The following is an 18,106-nucleotide window of genomic DNA, read 5'->3' as shown; positions in this document are numbered from 1 at the left end:
GAGTAGCCAGAGGCACATCCTGCGTATTGGCTGGCTCTGCTCACTATCCTGCAACTTTGCACAGTCTGACCAAATTAAATGCAGCATAAATGAAATCCCAGTTGAAAGACTGTGTACTTCATATTTGGCTTAATAAACAAACAAAAAATGTGGAAAGAGTAAAAAGAAACAATAACTTATGTATGTTTAGTAGAAGAGAAAATATTAATACAGAATTGAAATTATTTCATTTTGAAGATAAAACTCTTTTCTTTTTTAGGCTTATGTGGTATTTGTTTCAACACTAGGAGGAACATGGCTAGAGAAAAATTTTGCTGCCTTTCTTTCCCATATTCTAAGTCTTGTGTCACAGTCGCACCCTAAAGCCACCCAAACTCAGACTGACGCTGTCTGCGGTCGCCGTTGTGTTTCATTTATCCTCCGAGCTACTATAGGAGGCCTTCTTGGAGAAAAAGCTCAAATTGCTGCTGCCAAGGATATTTGCCAGGCTATCTGGAAGTTAAAGAAAGTTATGGGTATGGATCTACTATAACATTCTGTTTTAACAGCTCTAAAGGAATTGTCCTTTCAGAAAAGCTAGACTGGCTACATTAATACAAAAAACACTTTTGTAATAGAGGTCATTTGTTTTAGGGCAAAGTTGTCAATACATAGATGAGACGTAAATTATCTCACTTGGTAAGACCTGTCATATATATGTTAAGTCTTAAAGGCTGGTGATAATAGTTCCTCAGAATTCATAGTCTTCCCCTAGAAGTTGATAAAAGTGTTTTGAAACAATCCATGTCAGTTCCTGTACTATTTTAAGTCCACTCTGTTTATCTCGTATACCAATAAAATTGGAATATTTTTTAGTTTTCCATGAATTCTCCCTTTCAGTGTGACTTGCTGTAAGAGTAATTAAGGGCTGATGGTCAGGTTGCTTGAACTAAATTGGTTATATTGGTTCATTTCTTTCTCAATTAATGCATGTCCCCATTTTAGTATTTCAGTTAACTGCCTTAAGGGTTTCATATATGAAGAGTGGAAGTATTAATTTTTACCTTTATATTTTGTGCTCCTAACACCCACCCCCTACAATATATTTTAATAAAACATCGATGCATAGTTAGTTCTTCTGCTTCTGTCAGATGCTGTGATGAGTGACAGTAATGTGGAGACCCGGCTTGGCTCCACAGATGTAACAGCCAGCCAGCATATGCTGGTGTGTGCTCTACAAGAACTTGGAAATCTCACATACAGTCTTGGCACCACAGCTGCACCTTTGCTGCAAGATTCAAGTTCAGGTACATGTTGTTTGTGACTCATCTGTATACCTTGTGTTTACTTTTACTCTAGACAACTTTTTTCCAGGGAAGAGAGTCTCCCTCATATAGCTCATTTATTATAGATTCCATTATAGATTTGTTAGAGATGTTTTATGAAGTGTATATAATCAAAATTTAAAAAAATAAATATATACCTCAGCTTTTTCTTTTATAATTAAAGGTTTTTCTCTAAGTCACCCCCTTAGTTTCCCTTTCTGGAGATATTTAAGATAACATGGAAAAAAGAAGCAAACCTCAATTCTTGTCTCTCATCTACAGTGAAAACTTGTATGATACAAGTAATTCACTTCCTCAAAGTTCCTTTCAAGCAGTCTCCATTTTCTTACTCTCTTGGAAAACTAATCACTTTGAGGGGCACCTGGGTGGCTCAGTTAGTTAAGCGTCCGACTTCAGCTCATGTCATGATCTTGTGGTTCATAAGTTTGAGCCCCGCATTGGGCTCTGTGCTGACAGCTCAGAGCCTGGAGCCTGCTTCAGATTCTGTGTCTCCCTCTCTTTCTGCCCTCAACCCCACTAGTGTTCTGTCTCTCAAAAATGAATAAAAACGCCAAAAAAATTTTTTTTAAGAAAATTAATCACTTTGAGAGATAATTCACATACCAAAAAGTTCACCCTTTTGAAGTATCCAATTCAGTGGTTTTGGTATATTCACAGAGTTGTATAACTACCACCACTAATTTCTGAATGTTTTCATCACACTAAGAAGTCCTATACCCATTAGCAGTCCCTCCCCATTTCCCTTCCCCCAGCCCCTGATAATCACTAATCTACTTCCTATCTCTATGGATTTGCCTATTCTGGACATTTCATATAAATGAAATCATAAGAATATGTGGTCTTTTATTTAATCATTTTTAAAACTCACTTTGGATGGCTTTTGTCCTTTGACTGTGATATGTTTTTCCTGCTGACTGAAGTTTACATTATGTTTAGTTTGTAAGCTCTTATCCCATATTATTGAAGTAGTAGTCAACGTGAATTGTTACATGTTTCAGTGAATTTGTATGTTGAATTACAGCAAGTACAGACTTTTATTCTTAACTAGTAGTTAAGTTAACTGTCTTCATAATTGGTTAGTAGACTACTGAGGACCTAGCAAAGCCTGTTTTATTTAACATTTTATTCTCAGGTAAGAGTGATATGGCATATAGGAAGTGTACTAATTATGTAGATAAATGTGCCAAAAGAGATTTTTTAAAAAGAGGAGGATGGAGCATAATGTGACATACCTTTTCAAGGTGTTTTTGTTATTTATTGATAATTTTTATTCCAAGTACCAAATGAATAGTGATCTCAAGATCAAAAAGCAGAACATTGGCTTATTTAGGAAATACAATTTTTCTTTTGTGTTTTAATTTAAACCAGTTTTCATGAGACATAGTAGTAGAAGTAATTCTTACAAATAAAAATTATAACTGTGTTGTCTTTTTTCTATTCTGGTTTGACTTTTGATAAAGATAATATATTTTATATCCATGTGGCTGCTTATTCTTTTGACTTTTTTTGGCTAAGTGAGTTTATCTGTAGAGCTAAGTCTTTTTTTCCTGTCCTTCCAGGCATTCTTGACAGTGTCATTTCAGTTATTGTGCATCCTAGCATTTCTGTTCGACTAGCGGCAGCTTGGTGTTTACACTGCATTGCTGTGGCATTACCTTCTTACCTAACACCTCTTTTAGACCGTTGCCTGGAACGGCTTACTGTACTTAAGTCTTCACCTGAAGCAGTGACTGGCTTTAGTTTTGCTGTGGCAGCTTTGTTGGGAGCAGTGAAACATTGTCCTTTAGGAATTCCTCATGGAAAGGGCAAGGTAATGGTTTCATTCTCCACATATGATAATGACGTTGCCAGTTTTTGCTAAAAACATCATCATCTTGTGTATCACCCAGTCAAAGCCATGTAGGACAAATTTCTGACCAGTCAGCTAACTTACTTAATTTTTAAATATTATCGAATAATTGCTGTGAAAAATGAAGGGATAGTAAAAAATATTTTACCCACTCTTAAACAGGAGTGCTTTCTGTGCTTTTTATTGGAAATATCTTCCTTTAGTAACAGAATTTGTTCCTGAAGGATTTGTTTTGCTATATATTTAGCTCTGCCATAGAAGTGCATTTAAAATTGCATGTAAAAAATATAATAAAATAAAATCGCATTGTAAAGGACAAATCTTAAACTTTTTAAAGTAATTTTGTAGGTTATAGTATTATTGGTAATAGTATTTTAAAATTAGTAGTATTTTGAAAATAGTTAATGTTCTTAAGAATCAAGATTTTCCATATTTAAAAAAAGAGAGTTGCAGCTGTAAAATCAAGGAAGTAAAAGCCCCCTATGTTAAATTTGAATGGAAAATATTACTGTTCCCTGATAATTTTTTTCTTTTCAAAAATACTTAAATCCTCACTCTGTCCAGTGACAGGACCTAAAAGCATTGACAACCTGGTAGCAAGGAAAACCCCCAGTGCTCAGATTATGGCTCAAAACCCATTTTAGCAAAAAGGAATCTGGGCTACATGAAGGAACGGCTTGTTCCAGATCCGGGGTAGGAATGCACAATATAAACCTCAAGTATATTGTCATGCCAGAGAACAAGGAAGTCATCAAAGACTACTGTGTTCATTTTAATAGAATACAGAAGGTAACTTAAGGGCCTCCTGCTGACCAAAGATGGGATAATGTGTGCATCAAAATAAAAAACAGTAACAGTGGTTTGAATAACTAGGAATTATAAGTTATCAGAGAATGTTGTTTGACAGTGAAAGCCTTTTTAATCTAGGCCTTACACACATATAAGTATTTTTTTAGAAATAAATCACCATTGTTCCTTGCTTTCTCACTGTCACTCTTATGTCATTATTAGTATTATATTTGCCGTTTAGGCTTTACAAAAGAACATGCCATTACTTCAGAGGTTCTAAAACTATTTTGAGGATTGCCAGTACCATTTGAGTATGGTGATTGACAACTTTGGGAGGTGATATTCATTTAAATTCATTCTTTTATTATTTTAGTTATATTTGAAACTAACATATGTATCTTACTAAGCAAAGAATTGCCATTGCATGTATTTAATTAAATTTAATATCCTCAGATTTTACTAGTTTAGGCAGAAAGGACTGGTTCATTCTTGTTCTTATTGAGCGTTACCCATTGGTTATATAGGCTGCAAGTAGTCCTAAGGTAGTAGTAAGTTGATTGGTTTGCTTTATTTATATTTTTATTCTTTTGGTTAGTTTTAAAATATACTAGCCTTCCTGTTTATAAAATTTATATGCCAGCTCATAATACTTGCTGCTTTTCTAGAGGTGTTTGGTAACAGAGATGTTTTCTCAGATAATAGATGCCTCAACATTGGCCTTTGTACTAGAAAAGTATGCATTATCCATAAATATGAAATATCTGGGTTTTCCTCCTTTGTTTTACAATACTGCCAATTTCATAGACTTTTAAAATAAAACATTTTTATGAATCCCACTCTACTGTGAAACTCACTTCAATGCGAGACTATTTTGAGTACTTTTAACCTCTTTAGTATATTGCCTCTGGAAAGATTTTCAGCCACTCAGATATCAAAATAGTATGCAGATTTTTAAAAAGATGCCTATGATGAAACTTTTTCTGGTAATTACAGATTTAAGGTAATTGCTTAAAACTAAAATTAACTCAAATTCTATATACCTTAACTTGAACAGTTATACAATGTCATCATATGTGCTCTACAAAGAATTATAGGGTTGCTGTATACAACCTAATATGCCAGTATTTAACCTTAAAACTTAACAGTTTTTATAGTTTTCTCTATGATGTTGTCCTGTGGTATAGTCTACATGATTGACAGTACTTTTTCACTTTCATTTGTCATGTAAGGGTTAATTTTTCAAGAGATTGTTAGTTGCTGGCATTTGTCATTAACCTATAAATTGATATGCTTTTTTTCCCCCTTGTTCTTCTCCATGTAAATAGATTATTATGACATTAGCAGAGGATTTGCTGTGTTCAGCTGCTCAAAACAGTCGTCTTTCAGCCCAGCGCACACAGGCTGGATGGTTGTTGATTGCTGCTCTGATGACATTAGGTAATGACAGTCTTGTGGAAGGTTTACATAATTATGAAGTACTCTGTGTTTTCTGAATGTAAAGTATTGTATGATTTGAGGAGACTAATTTTTAATATATGCCAGAATTTAAGTATCTACACAAACATTTTTCTTCTGGCAGTCACCTTAGGAAGCCATATATTTATTCCATTCCTCAAAATGTTTTCAGATCTCCTTATTTGAAATTCTCTTCAAGACCAATTTATGAGCCTTGTTAGGATAAGTCAGTTCAGGCTTAACTCTGAATGACTCTGACTTTTCCAAAAATCATTCACATCCATCTTCAGGGGAAAAAAATTTCCACAATGTAAGGGTTGGCAAGAGACCATACCATAGCCTGTAAATCCAATTCTGTAATTGTTTTGAGAATTGGTAACACTAATAAGATAATTGAAGGGGATAGGGTTCATTATATTTATTAAAAATCAGCAAGTATTTTATGGTCATGACTTTTGTATTTGCATCCTATAACTTTGAAAATCAATTTTATTACTTTATTAAAGTTGCATTTTAAATCTCTCTTTTATAATATCATTTGTTGCCAAGATATAAAACTGGCTGGATTTAACCAATAAATCATTTTGACATCTCTGAAGTAATATGATCTAAAAGGAGCTTAAATTAGAGTACCTGGATAGTTCATTCGGTTGTATCTGACTCTTGGTTTCAGGTCTGGTCATCATCTCATGGATTCATGAATTTGAGCCATGTTTCAGGCTCTAAGCTCTCAGCACGGAGCTTGTTTGGGATTCTTTCTCTCTTTTTCTGTCTCTCAAAATAAATGAATAAACTTAAAAAAAAAAAAAAGGAATACTCCCTAAAAAAATTTTACTTTAATTTAATTTAAATTAAATTAAATAGGGGCGCCTGGGTGGCGCAGTCGGTTAAGCGTCCGACTTCAGCCAGGTCACGATCTCGCGGTCCGTGAGTTCGAGCCCCGCGTCAGGCTCTGGGCTGATGGCTCAGAGCCTGGAGCCTGTTTCTGATTCTGTGTCTCCCTCTCTCTCTGCCCCTCCCCTCGTTCATGCTCTGTCTGTCTCTGTCTCAAAAATAAATAAACGTTAAAAAAAAAAAATTAAAAAATTAAAATAAGCAATCATAATTGAAGAACCATTTTAAATAATGTTCTTGATGATTAAAGAGATTTATTGGACTGTATCAGGGTTCAGCCTATGGGCCAAATTTGACTTGCCCTGTGTTTTATACAGCCTGCGAGCTAAGAAGAGTTTTTACATTTTTAATGGTTAAAAAAAATATTTTGTGATCATGAGAATTAACATGAAAGTCAGTTTTCAGTGTACATAAAGTTTTATTAGAGCGCAACCATTATCATATATATTGTCTGTGGCCTTTAAGCACTACAGTAGCTGAATTAAGTTATTGCCAGAGACTATGTGGTTTGCAAAGCCAAAAATGTTTACTGTCTAACCCATTACAGAAAATTAGGCCCCTGGCATAGGTCATCATTTCACCATGTCATGGGGATAATGTGGTCAAACTTTTATTTGCTTTTTACTGGGTGTTTCTTGCCTGCCATATTGATGATTTTGGTTAATTAAAGGAGAAAATAAACTACTTAATAAGTGCAGTATTTCAATGAACAAAACTTTTCAGAACAAAGTAATTCCATTGGAAGACGACTACAAGAAATCCCTTCTCTTTTAAAGAGATTATTAGTATATCATATTTTACTGCATAATCATAGTCAACATACAAAAAAGGATTAAAATTTTAAATTGATATTGTTAATTACTGTGTTTTCTTGGGCTTTAATCTCTTGTTTTATGTATTATTATTTACCTTTATTATCAATTTTTAGAATATATTGCTAATAACCTAGCAGCTGTCAAAGGTGTCAGTGAGGTTTTTACTCTTAAGTATCATTATGAACTCATAGATTTTTATATATGTGTTTCAGTCCATTGCAGTCATTATTCCTTTTGATCCTCAAATTGTCAGTGAAAGCCCCTTCAAGCTGGTTCATGTATCCTTTTGACATGAACCTGGTATTCTTTGATAACATGTTTACTTTTGGCATAACAAGATGTCCCAGCTTTTACATTACATTTTCTGCTCCAGGCTTGCAACCAGTCATTTTCCAAGGAGTGTTGATTCTTTTTTGTGGGAAATGGTATGTAGACCATCTGAGTGCTTCATTAATTTTTGCCTTGAAGTTTTAACACCTTTTTTACATTTTCAGCATTTCTTTTACCATTAACAGTTTCCATCACTGTAAATATATTCACTATTATGAACTAATATAAACTCAAATAGACCACATTCAAATCGGTTCCTCAGATGTAAACTACAGCATTTTTAAAACTTTTTTTGTTACACTTCCCACTTTATCTGATACCACCTGAAATAACTTTGATTCACCTGTAGACATCTACATGGCTTATATATCTGTGAATGATAAAGTGTGTAGTTTTTGCTAGGTACATTATTCTTGGTGTGAATAAACTTACTCTTGTTTATGTAGTCTCTTTGTAATTACTATGTACTCATTTTTATTAAGTTAATTCATATATGTCTCTGAAATGACATTGTAGGAAAGAGGCACTGTTCACTACTGAATTAATGAGATATCTTAAGGATGTAATGACAAATATATATGAAACTTGTCAACTGTGGGTATTTTCAGTGACGCTACACTTTTTTTTTTTGTATCTGACTAAATTTTCCCTTCAGAATTTCCTCTTTTCTCACAGCCTAGTATATGTAGAATGTGTGTGTGTGCATATACATGTATTCACACACACAAACCTTATGGTTAACTTACTCTTAATGGCCTTATTCTGATTTCCTTTTTTATTACAATGCTTGGGGTTTTTTTTAGTACTACTTCATCAAAGAAAGCAATGAGCAAAGAGTAAAGAATTATGCTTGTTTTGAATTACGCTGTAGAAGTTAGAATATGGCTTCTTCCCAAAAAGGTCAGAAGAAAAATGAAGAAATTAATTCTATTTTAATCTACTATAAATCAAAAGCATAAAAAAAGATTGGCTTGCAGTTGCCCTGTCATTTTGCCTTTAGCTCATCTTTTCATATGCAAATTTTGAATGATAATTGCTTAATGTCAAACATCATATAAATGGTTATCATGAGTGAAACACTATTTGATACATAAGCTCATATAAGCCTCGGAAAGCGTCCAGTGAAATAAATGCAATTATTACTCCATTTATAGATGAGGAAATTGAGGCACAAAAAGGTTAACTTACCCAAGTTTACACAGCTAGTAAGTTGGATGGACCAGGGTATTAACCTGGTGGTTTTCTAGAGGCCATTGTTACTAGTTCTAGGTTATGTTGCCTTACTACAGAGGAAAAACATACAGTGCACAACATGGGAATAATAAAAAAGGAATACTTATAAGATACTTTAAGATAACTTGTAATTTTAAAGAAAATAACTTTGGGAGAAAAGCTGTGAGTTTGTTTTTTTTGTACTAACTAGTTTTTCTTTTTTCTTAATTTGACGCTATCAAGTAAGATGATATCATTGTACATTGCCTTTCATGACTGAGTTTATTTATGATCTCTCATTTCATAAATGTTACTGACCTGAAGGTTTTTTTTTTTTTTTTTTTAAGTCCTATCAGATATATCACATCTGATTTTTGGCTTGGAACACGTTGCTTTCAAAAATTAGCATTACTCTCAGTATACACTGTTATTTGTTACCCAAACAGTAGTACCTTGGATTTACACGATACAGTACAGTTCTTCAAAGTACTGTGAAGTGTGCGCTATCATTTAGATCTGACAAACCCTTGGAGACAAGTAATGTAGGTAGTGCTACCTTCATTTCATAGTTAAAAAACCAAATCTACAGGTCACAGCACTAGTAAAAGAGCTGACCATAGAGCCCATACTCTACTGTTCCTTGTTTCTTCTCTCTGTAATCCCAGTACTTTAGATAGCAATTCTTTCAGAAGTAGCACATTTATTGGAAACAGAAGTTAAGAAAAGGGGCAAATTGCAGTAGGATTAAAATATGTGTATTTGAAGAGAGAAGTTCCTGCTTATTAATTGAATTTAAAGATTAACGCTTTGGGTTTTTTTATAAGTGACAAGTTAAATAAATTACAGGTCCTGCAGTTGTCAGTCATCACCTTGCTCGAGTTCTGCTGTTGTGGAAGTGTGTCTTTCCAGTGTCTCCTAAAGATCTAGAAACAGAAAAGAGCCGAGGAGATTCATTTACATGGCAGGTAACCTTGGAAGGACGAGCTGGTGCGCTCTGTGGTAGGTCAAGTTTGGTTTGCTTTCTCGCTTTCCTTTGGCTTTTTCCCACTCTTTAACTTTTCATGTGTTTATATCTTTAATGGTGGAAATATCTACTTAGGATATTTTTGTAATTGTATATAATTAGTTAGTGATTATAACAAATGTACAATAAACCAAAGTTAGAGCTCTGATCCTTAGGATAATGCATGTTTTCTTAGATGTAATCCAACTGAGAACTGTCAAGATTGCTTTGTCTTTAGTAGGCATTCATTCCTCTTTTTAGAAATACTAGGATTGGATTTAATTAAGTACAGTTTCCATTTAGTTTTTTGTATATGAAAGTTGTACCCTCCCATAGTATATGAACCATTTAAAAATAGCATCTACCATGAATATTTGAACTGAGGAAGAAAGTATTTCTGGAAAGACATGGAAACATTGATTTTGGTTTTGTTTGTTTATTCATGGCATTTTTACCCTTAAAAAATGAAGACCGTTTTGAAATTCATCTTGAAACTCAGTCTAACTTTAAAATATTCATTTTATTCTACATATGAAGTAACTCCTTCTGAAAACTTGTGTTTCAGGTAACACCTATTAGAACCCAGCACTGTTGACTCAAATGTCATCATAGTTTTGCATAATTAGTGTAGAACTGGCAAACTTGAGGTTCTAAGCTAATTTAGCTCAGAAGCTGAGTAAACCCCAGGAAAGCAGCATTTTGTTAACTTGGTTTTTGGTCTCCTTCAGTGATTCTAGGAACTGTTTTGTTTGTTTGTTTTTTGTTTTTTGGCTTTTGGGTTTTTTTGTTTTTTGGTTTTTTTTTTCCAGCTTGATTAGAGGTAAAAGACCCTAGCTTCCTCTTTGTACTAGAGTTTCAAGAATTTTTTGTTTTTAGCACATTTCTTTATTCCTCTAATAAAAATTCAGAATACTGTACCATAATTGAATGCTTTTTTTCATGGTTCATTACACTCTGCCAAATAAAAATCTGTTCTATTTTTCAGCTATCAAGAGTTTTGTTTCCCACTGTGGTGATCTCCTTACTGGGGAAGTAATTCAGCATCTTCTTCCACCACTTCCTTGTGCTGTGGATTTGCTAACTCAGTAAGGATCTGCTATTTAGATATGATAAAATTTTTTAATAGCAGTCAGTTACTGTGGGATTGTGTTAATAGCTGTTTAGTACATTAATAAGGCCAAGTTTGTATGGTTGGTGAATGATTTTCCTTTTGCAGTGGAAGGCAAACATTTAGTTACGTGATTTTTTTTTTTTAGGCTAGGATCTTGAAAGAAAAATACATATTAAAAGGGAAGGAAAGTTACTTGGTGGATATTGTATCTTCCAAACAGTAAGATTTAACCAAGAAATTAAATATTAAGCCTGTTAACCTTTTCAGGTATGCATTTTATTGGTTTGTTAGTGCTATTCTGTGTTCATAAGAACCAGATGCTTGTTATCAGTTTTAGTTTTTTGTTGTTTTTATTTTTCATACATTCGACTTAAACATAAGAAAACATAAAGAAAATCCAATATATGTCAAGAGCACTTGTAATTTCCAAATTAATATAATGTATAGTTTAAAGAAAGTTTTTCCAGAAACTATTTAATGATATAAAATTTAGTGTATTACACAAAAATACATTTAAGGTCTGGCTTACAAAGCATAATAATAAAATGAACACTGTGAATCTAACACAACCTGAGGAAGGATTAGCAAATGTTTGCTGTGAAGGGCCAGATTATAAACATTATAGGCTTTGCAGGCCATACAGTCTCTGTTGCATCTACTCAACCCTGTTGTAGCTCAAAAGCTGTCATAGATAATCTATAAATGAGTGAATGTGGCTGTGTTCCAGTAAAACTTAATTTACAAAAACAGATGATGGGCCAGTGTTAGCTACCCTTAAACTGGAACATTAGCAATACTATTGAAGTTATCTGTGACTTCCTTTCTAACACCATTCTTTACTCTTTACTTTAGAGGTAATCACTGTCCTGAATTTTATAGTTGTCATTCCTTTGCATTTTCAGAAAGTATATCACATATATATATGCTTCCCTAAACAGTGTTTAGTTTAGTTTTGCTTGGTTTTGATCAGGCATATAGTATACTGTTTCTGAGACTTAACTTTTTTTACTCATCATGTTTCTCAGCTTCGTCTATGAGTAAGTTTGTTCATTCATTTTGATTGTTATATAATATTTAATTGTGTGAGTATATAACTTATCCTAATTCTGTCAGTGAAATATCCAAATTACATATTTTCCAGAATTCTTGTACATTTATGCCAATAGTATATGCGAGTATCCTTTGCTCCAGTTCTTCACTAACATTTACTCAGACATCATTTCTAACTTTCCAGTAGATATAAGTTGGTATCTCATTATGATTTTAATTTCTATATCTGGTTCCTAATTATTTGTCATTTTATATATTTATTACTCCTTAGTATGTTCCCTTCTAGGAAATCCATATTCATGCATGTCTTTTATTTTTAGGTAAAATAGTTTTTTGATGAACAGACATTAACTGTCAGATTTATCAATCTTTTACTTTTTGGTTAGTACTTTCTGTCTTTTGGTTTAAAAAATCTTCAGATTTATAAAATTACTTTCTTATATTTCTAAAATATTTAAGGTTTTGTCTTTCACATTTCATTTAAGTCTTTAATCCATGTGGAGTTGATTTTTGTGTTTGGAGTGAGGTAGGGATCCAATTTCATTTTACTTTTTAATATGGATAACAAATGGTCCCATTCTTTACTAAAGAATCCACACTAGCTCCAGCAGTTGCCATTCATCTGCCATGTATTGTATTCCTGTATACATGGTCTGTTTCCATGTTCTCTGTTTTGTTCCACTGGTGTGTTTGCCCTTTTCTGGGCCAGTACCACATTATCTAGTAAATTTTAGTATCTGTTAAAGCAAGCTTGTTGGCCTTATTCATCTTTAGGCATAATTTGACCCTTCTTAACACTTCTGATGGTAGGCTGTTGAAATTTAATTGGAATTACATTGAGTCTATTGATAAATTTGAAAATAATTGGTATTTTTACAATAATCAAACACATTTCCTATTATTTTTATTTATTTTTTTTTCAACGTTTATTTATTTTTGGGACAGAGAGAGACAGAGCATGAACGGGGGAGGGGCAGAGAGAGAGGGAGACACAGAATCGGAAGCAGGCTCCAGGCTCTGAGCCATGAGCCCAGAGCCTGACGCGGGGCTCGAACTCACGGACTGCGAGATCGTGACCTGGCTGAAGTCGGATGCTTAACCGACTGCGCCACCCAGGCGCCCCAACACATTTCCTATTATTGAGGTCCTCTACAAATTATAATTTTTTTCTATGAAAGTCTTATATGTCTTTTTGCTTGTTTGTTTTAGTAAGTAAGTAAGCAAGCTCTACACCCAACGTGGGGCTTGAACTCACGACCCCAAGATCAACAGTCACATGTTCTAAAGCCAACCAGGCACCCCAAGAATTTTTTTAAAATAGTATTTTATTAGGTGATAAAATATAATAAGTTTTTTTGTTGCATAAATGATTGCTTCCTCTCTTAAGTTAAAACATACAAACCCCTTTTGTTATTTTTCTTAAACAAATTGAGAAAGTACTTAGGTCTGTATATTTCCTCTACTTCACTAATTTACAAATAGTCTTTTTAAAAATTTATTCCCAGATACTTTATATTTTTCATTGCAGTTATCAATTAAGTATGTGGTAGTGGGAGAGTGTAAGTATGTATAATTTCTTTATTGCTATTATATAAAAATGTAATTAAGATTATATCCAGCCACCTTGCTAAACTCTCCTGTATTAAACATTTATTTTTAGATTCTTCTGGATTTTTCCCTTTATAATACTTATTTATATTCTCTCCCCACATGTGTTAACTAGATTACTACCATTTAAAGCTAAATAAGGGGCAATTGGGTGGCTCAGTCAGTGAAGTGTCTGACTCCTAGTATCAACTCAGGTCATGATCTGACAATTCATGAGTTCAAACCCCACATCAGGCTCTGCACTGGGTGGCTTGGAGCCTGCTGGAAATTCTCTCTGTCTGTCTGTCTGTCTGTCTGTCTCTCTCTCTCTCTCTCTCTCCCCCCCCCTCCCTCTCTCCCCCCTCCCTCCCCCTCTCCCTCTCCCCCTCCCTTGTGTGTGCTCTCTCTCTCAAAATAAATAAATAAACTTAAAAAAAAAAGGAAAAAAAGAAACATAAAAGGAGCACTCATGTTTACTAATAATATGTGTAGCTATTTTGCATTTATATGTCAGCCTGTTCGGTGTTTATATGTTGTATAACTTATATACTTAAAATACACTTTTTCTTTTACTTTAAGGCTTTCTTCAGTGCTAAAAGCATATGGAAGTCCTTTGAAAACACCATCATTAGTTTATAGACAGAGGCTTTATGAATTATTGATTTTATTACCTCCTGAAACCTATGAAGGTATGTGCTTTAAACTAAAATGTTTTGTTTGTGGCCAGGACAGTGCCTGGAAAGTAATACCTGAATGAATGAATGAATGAATGAATGAATGATATGGCATTTATTTAGTGTCTTACTTCTAGGAGGTTTAGGGAGTTCAATCTTAGCCATTGTGTTCACCATTATATAGTAAATAATGTCTTACTTTCTTTTCTCCTCTGGGAAAAAAAGACCCTAGTTCCACTGTGTGGAAGAGAATGAGTCACAAAGATTGGTCTTGATTCTACTCTGGTCTTTGGTACAGAATATATAATGTAAGTCTAGTAGACATTTGGCCATTCCTAGTTTCCTTCTATAGTGATTTTCTGCTGTACATATTATGTTGCACTATTCTATTCTTCACTCTGCCTAGATAGAAGTTTAATACTCAACCACCAAGGGACACCTGGGTGGCTCAGTGGTTAAGCATCCAACTTTGTCTTAGGTCATGAACTCGTGCTTTCCAAGTTTGAGCCCCAGGTCCAGCTCGCTGATGTCCGCACAGAGCCCACTTGTAGAAGACAGATTCTCTGTCTCCCTCTCTCTGTGCCCCTGCCCCACTTGTGCTCTCTCTCAAAAATAAATAAACATTTACAAAAATACTGAACTACCAAGATATGATTGATTTTATAATGTTTAGGGTATAGGTTTTGCCTTTATTGGGTTCAAATACAACTTTAGATTACTGGCATACTATGATTCATAAAATAAACTTGCCCCTATTTTAAATTTTTTTTTGTCTTCAATGTTTTTATTTATTTTTGGGACAGAGAGAGACAGAGCATGAACGGGGGAGGGGCAGAGAGAGAGGGAGACACAGAATCGGAAACAGGCTCCAGGCTCTGAGCCATCAGCCCAGAGCCTGATGCGGGGCTCGAACTCACGGACCGCGAGATCGTGACCTGGCTGAAGTCGGACGCTTAACCGACTGCGCCACCCAGGCGCCCCAACTTGCCCCTATTTTAAAATAGTCCTAAAAGCTTTCTTGTAAATCTAAAGCACAGTTTTAAGAAAATATATTGCTACTGCCAAATACTCAAGATGCTTGTTTTAAGAGTCTTAATAATTAAGTTGATTATGACTTTCAAATCTGTTTCCTGTAAAAATACTTTTATTGGCTTATATCCTTATTCTGCAAATAAATGCAGTATAATATATACCACATTAGTTCAAACCTATAACTTGTAATTTCTGTTTTGGCCTTTATTATTATGTGAATGGTATTGCTCCCACTGCCTCTCTTCCTGGTTCACAAATGTACCTAGCAAAATATTTGATGATAAAGTAATCATTTAGTATAAGAAGAACTGAAAAAAGATGGGTACATTGTCATTTCCCAAGGACTGTATCAAAAGAGTCATTTCTGTAGGGCAGACACTGTGGTAGAGATTGTATATATTATTTACTTCGTTTGTCTTAGCATAATACAATGAGCTAGTTACATTTTCCTCATTAGACAGATAAAGGTACAGCAAATTTATAAAAAAACCAACTCAAGAACATATATGCAGTAAATAATGGAATCAAGATTATAGATATGCTTCATGCTGTGCTGTATACTGTTTATAAGTAACCTACAAAAGACTTAACAGTCAAGGCTTAATGATAAGTCTGTCTCATTGTGTGCTATCTCTTACTACATAAAAGTATTTACCTCCTAGATATCTAATAAAAGCCCTAGGGATAATTTCTATGTTCCATACCAGATAGTTGTCAACTTCTGGCAAAAGCAATTCCCTTTAGACATATCAATTTTACCATATTTTGGAGTTTAGTTTCAAACTACAGATGACAGAAATTGACTTATTTTTCAGTCTTGATTAAATATCTATGAATACCAAGATATCAATTTAAGATCTGCAGTGTATCTTCTAATGATGATAATATAAGTCTGCCCTATAAGGACTTAAAGAGAAGAACAAAGTCTTGTGCTTTTTTCTCAGAATTGGAGTTTGAGAATGCAGTCAGAATTCCTAAAGAAATAACAGATATACACATGTATGGATTTTAAATTAGTTACAGAGTGTTCACAGGAAGACAAAGTTGGAAATTACTCTAAACTTCTTGAAAAATAGAATCTGAATTTACCCTCTTTATCAGTTTCAAGTGTATCTATTTTTCTAACATGACTTAAAGAAGAAATTAGTTAATAGAAAAATGAAAATATGGTGGTATTAATAGTTTTGTTTCAACCAAAAATAGTAATTTGCCATTTATTCGCTATCTTTTTTCTATCTTTAAAACTATAGAAATAAAATTAAGAATTTTTTCCTTAAAGACTTTTTTTTTTTTTTAATGGTACTCTTTTTAATAGATAAATGTGCATGGAGCATAACAATCAGAACTTTACCATTAAAATATCAATTGACACTTAAAATAATGGCTCATCATACAATAATAACCTATAGTAATTTCTAAATATTTAACACAAAAGGAAGTAGTAGTCTTTAAGGTATATATCTAATTATCTCAGAAAATATGGCAAGAAACAAAACAGAAGTTTATTGTGTTAAGATTTTATTTATTTTGAGAGACAGAGCATGAGCAGGGGAGGAGCTTAGAGAGAAAGGGGCAGAGAGAGAATCCCAAACAGACTGCACAGTGCCCAGTGTAGAGCTCCTAGGAACTGCGAGATCGTGACCTGAGCTGAGATCAAGAGCATTTGCTTAACCAACTCAGCCACCTGGTCGCCCCACAAAACAGAAGCTTAAAGTTCTAATGATATCACTTGGTACAGTGGGTTGTCAGAAGGTAAGTTTACAAGACATAGTAGGAAATTGTTTTTGTTACATGGGACTTATTTAAGAATTTATGTGACTTTTCTTTGTGGTTGTTCAGCAGATGCAGATTTTTCTCATGAGAGTGACTTAGTTTTCTGAGGCTTGTCTAGTAAAAATTGGGTTCTTAGTTTTTATTTCCTATTTAGTATTGTTATGAATCCCCTTTCAAGTATTTTAATATTTTCTACACTAGATATTGCTCCTCATTAGCATCACAAAGTCAGTGATGTATGTCTATTAAAAAAGCATATCCGCATTTTAAAATGGAATCATCCTTGGGGTGCCTGGGTGGTTCAGTCGGTTAAGTGTCTGACTGTTGATCTCTACTCAGGTAATGATCTCATGGTTGTGAGATCGAGCCCCACATCTGTCTCTGTGCTGATAGCCCAGAGCCTGCTTGGGATTCTCTTGCATGCTCTCTCTCTCTCTCTCTCTCTCTGCCCCTCTCCCCAACTTTGTGCTGTCTATCTCTCTCTCTCTTCAAAATAAATAAAAATAAACTTTGAAAAAAATATAAAAGAAAATGGAATCATCCTTAAGTGTACTTTGTTTAGGGACCTTTAGGTGAGCTGTCACTTTAAATGAGAAATGGAGGGGCCTGGCTGGCTCAGTCCATGGAGTGTGTGACTCTTGATCTCGTGATTCTAAGTTTCACTTTGATGTTTGGTGCAGAGATTACTTAAAAATAAAAAAATCTTTAAAAACATAAGTGAGAAATAGAGAAACTATTTAGTTGTAAATATGTTTGAAATGGTAATTAGGTTAATGTGATAATGGACAAATTTATCAAAATGTACATATAAGAGAGACAACCATATACTGTCTCATGTCTTAGAGAAGATTGCAATGCCACCTGTGAACTAGGTTGACCCCCAAAACACAAATAAAATGAATCCTTTCTGGATTCAAGTTCCAAATTATTAATTTACAAAACAATACAGACAATATAGGAACAAATTAAGCTGCACTGGGGGGCATAATCACAAAAACTCAGACTGTAGAAACTTGTTCAGAACAAATAACCTCATTTCTTCAAATAAATTACGGGGGGGGGAAGGTAGAGAGACAACCTTTAGATTGAATGAGACTTAAGATATATCAATTAGTTAAAACATATAGGCTTTACTTAGACCTTGATTCAAACAAAAGCAAACAAAAACAGGCATTTATGACAATTGAAAATTTGAATACTGAGTGAA

At 34.0% G+C, this 18,106-nt stretch overlaps 1 protein-coding gene across 1 annotated transcript in view; it reads left to right on the top strand.

Moving 5' to 3' along the window:
- The window catches only part of HEATR5A (HEAT repeat containing 5A), a 121,160-nt gene that overhangs the window by 29,411 nt on the left and 73,643 nt on the right, over positions 1–18,106 (top strand). The window contains exons 8-14 of the mRNA XM_047075579.1: positions 260–515; positions 1,131–1,286; positions 2,885–3,135; positions 5,289–5,400; positions 9,516–9,668; positions 10,658–10,757; positions 14,000–14,109. Coding sequence (XP_046931535.1) covers positions 260–515; positions 1,131–1,286; positions 2,885–3,135; positions 5,289–5,400; positions 9,516–9,668; positions 10,658–10,757; positions 14,000–14,109 — 1,138 coding nt within the window. The remainder of the gene's footprint in view (positions 1–259; positions 516–1,130; positions 1,287–2,884; positions 3,136–5,288; positions 5,401–9,515; positions 9,669–10,657; positions 10,758–13,999; positions 14,110–18,106) is intronic.

Source organism: Lynx rufus, unplaced genomic scaffold (genome assembly GCF_022079265.1).
Source record: "Lynx rufus isolate CCGP_SWC_20201006 ecotype Redwood Valley unplaced genomic scaffold, mLynRuf1.p SCAF_13, whole genome shotgun sequence".
Lineage (NCBI taxonomy): Eukaryota > Metazoa > Chordata > Mammalia > Carnivora > Felidae > Lynx > Lynx rufus.
Note: the sequence above shows the minus strand (reverse complement) of the source record. Positions and strands in the feature narration are given on the sequence as shown.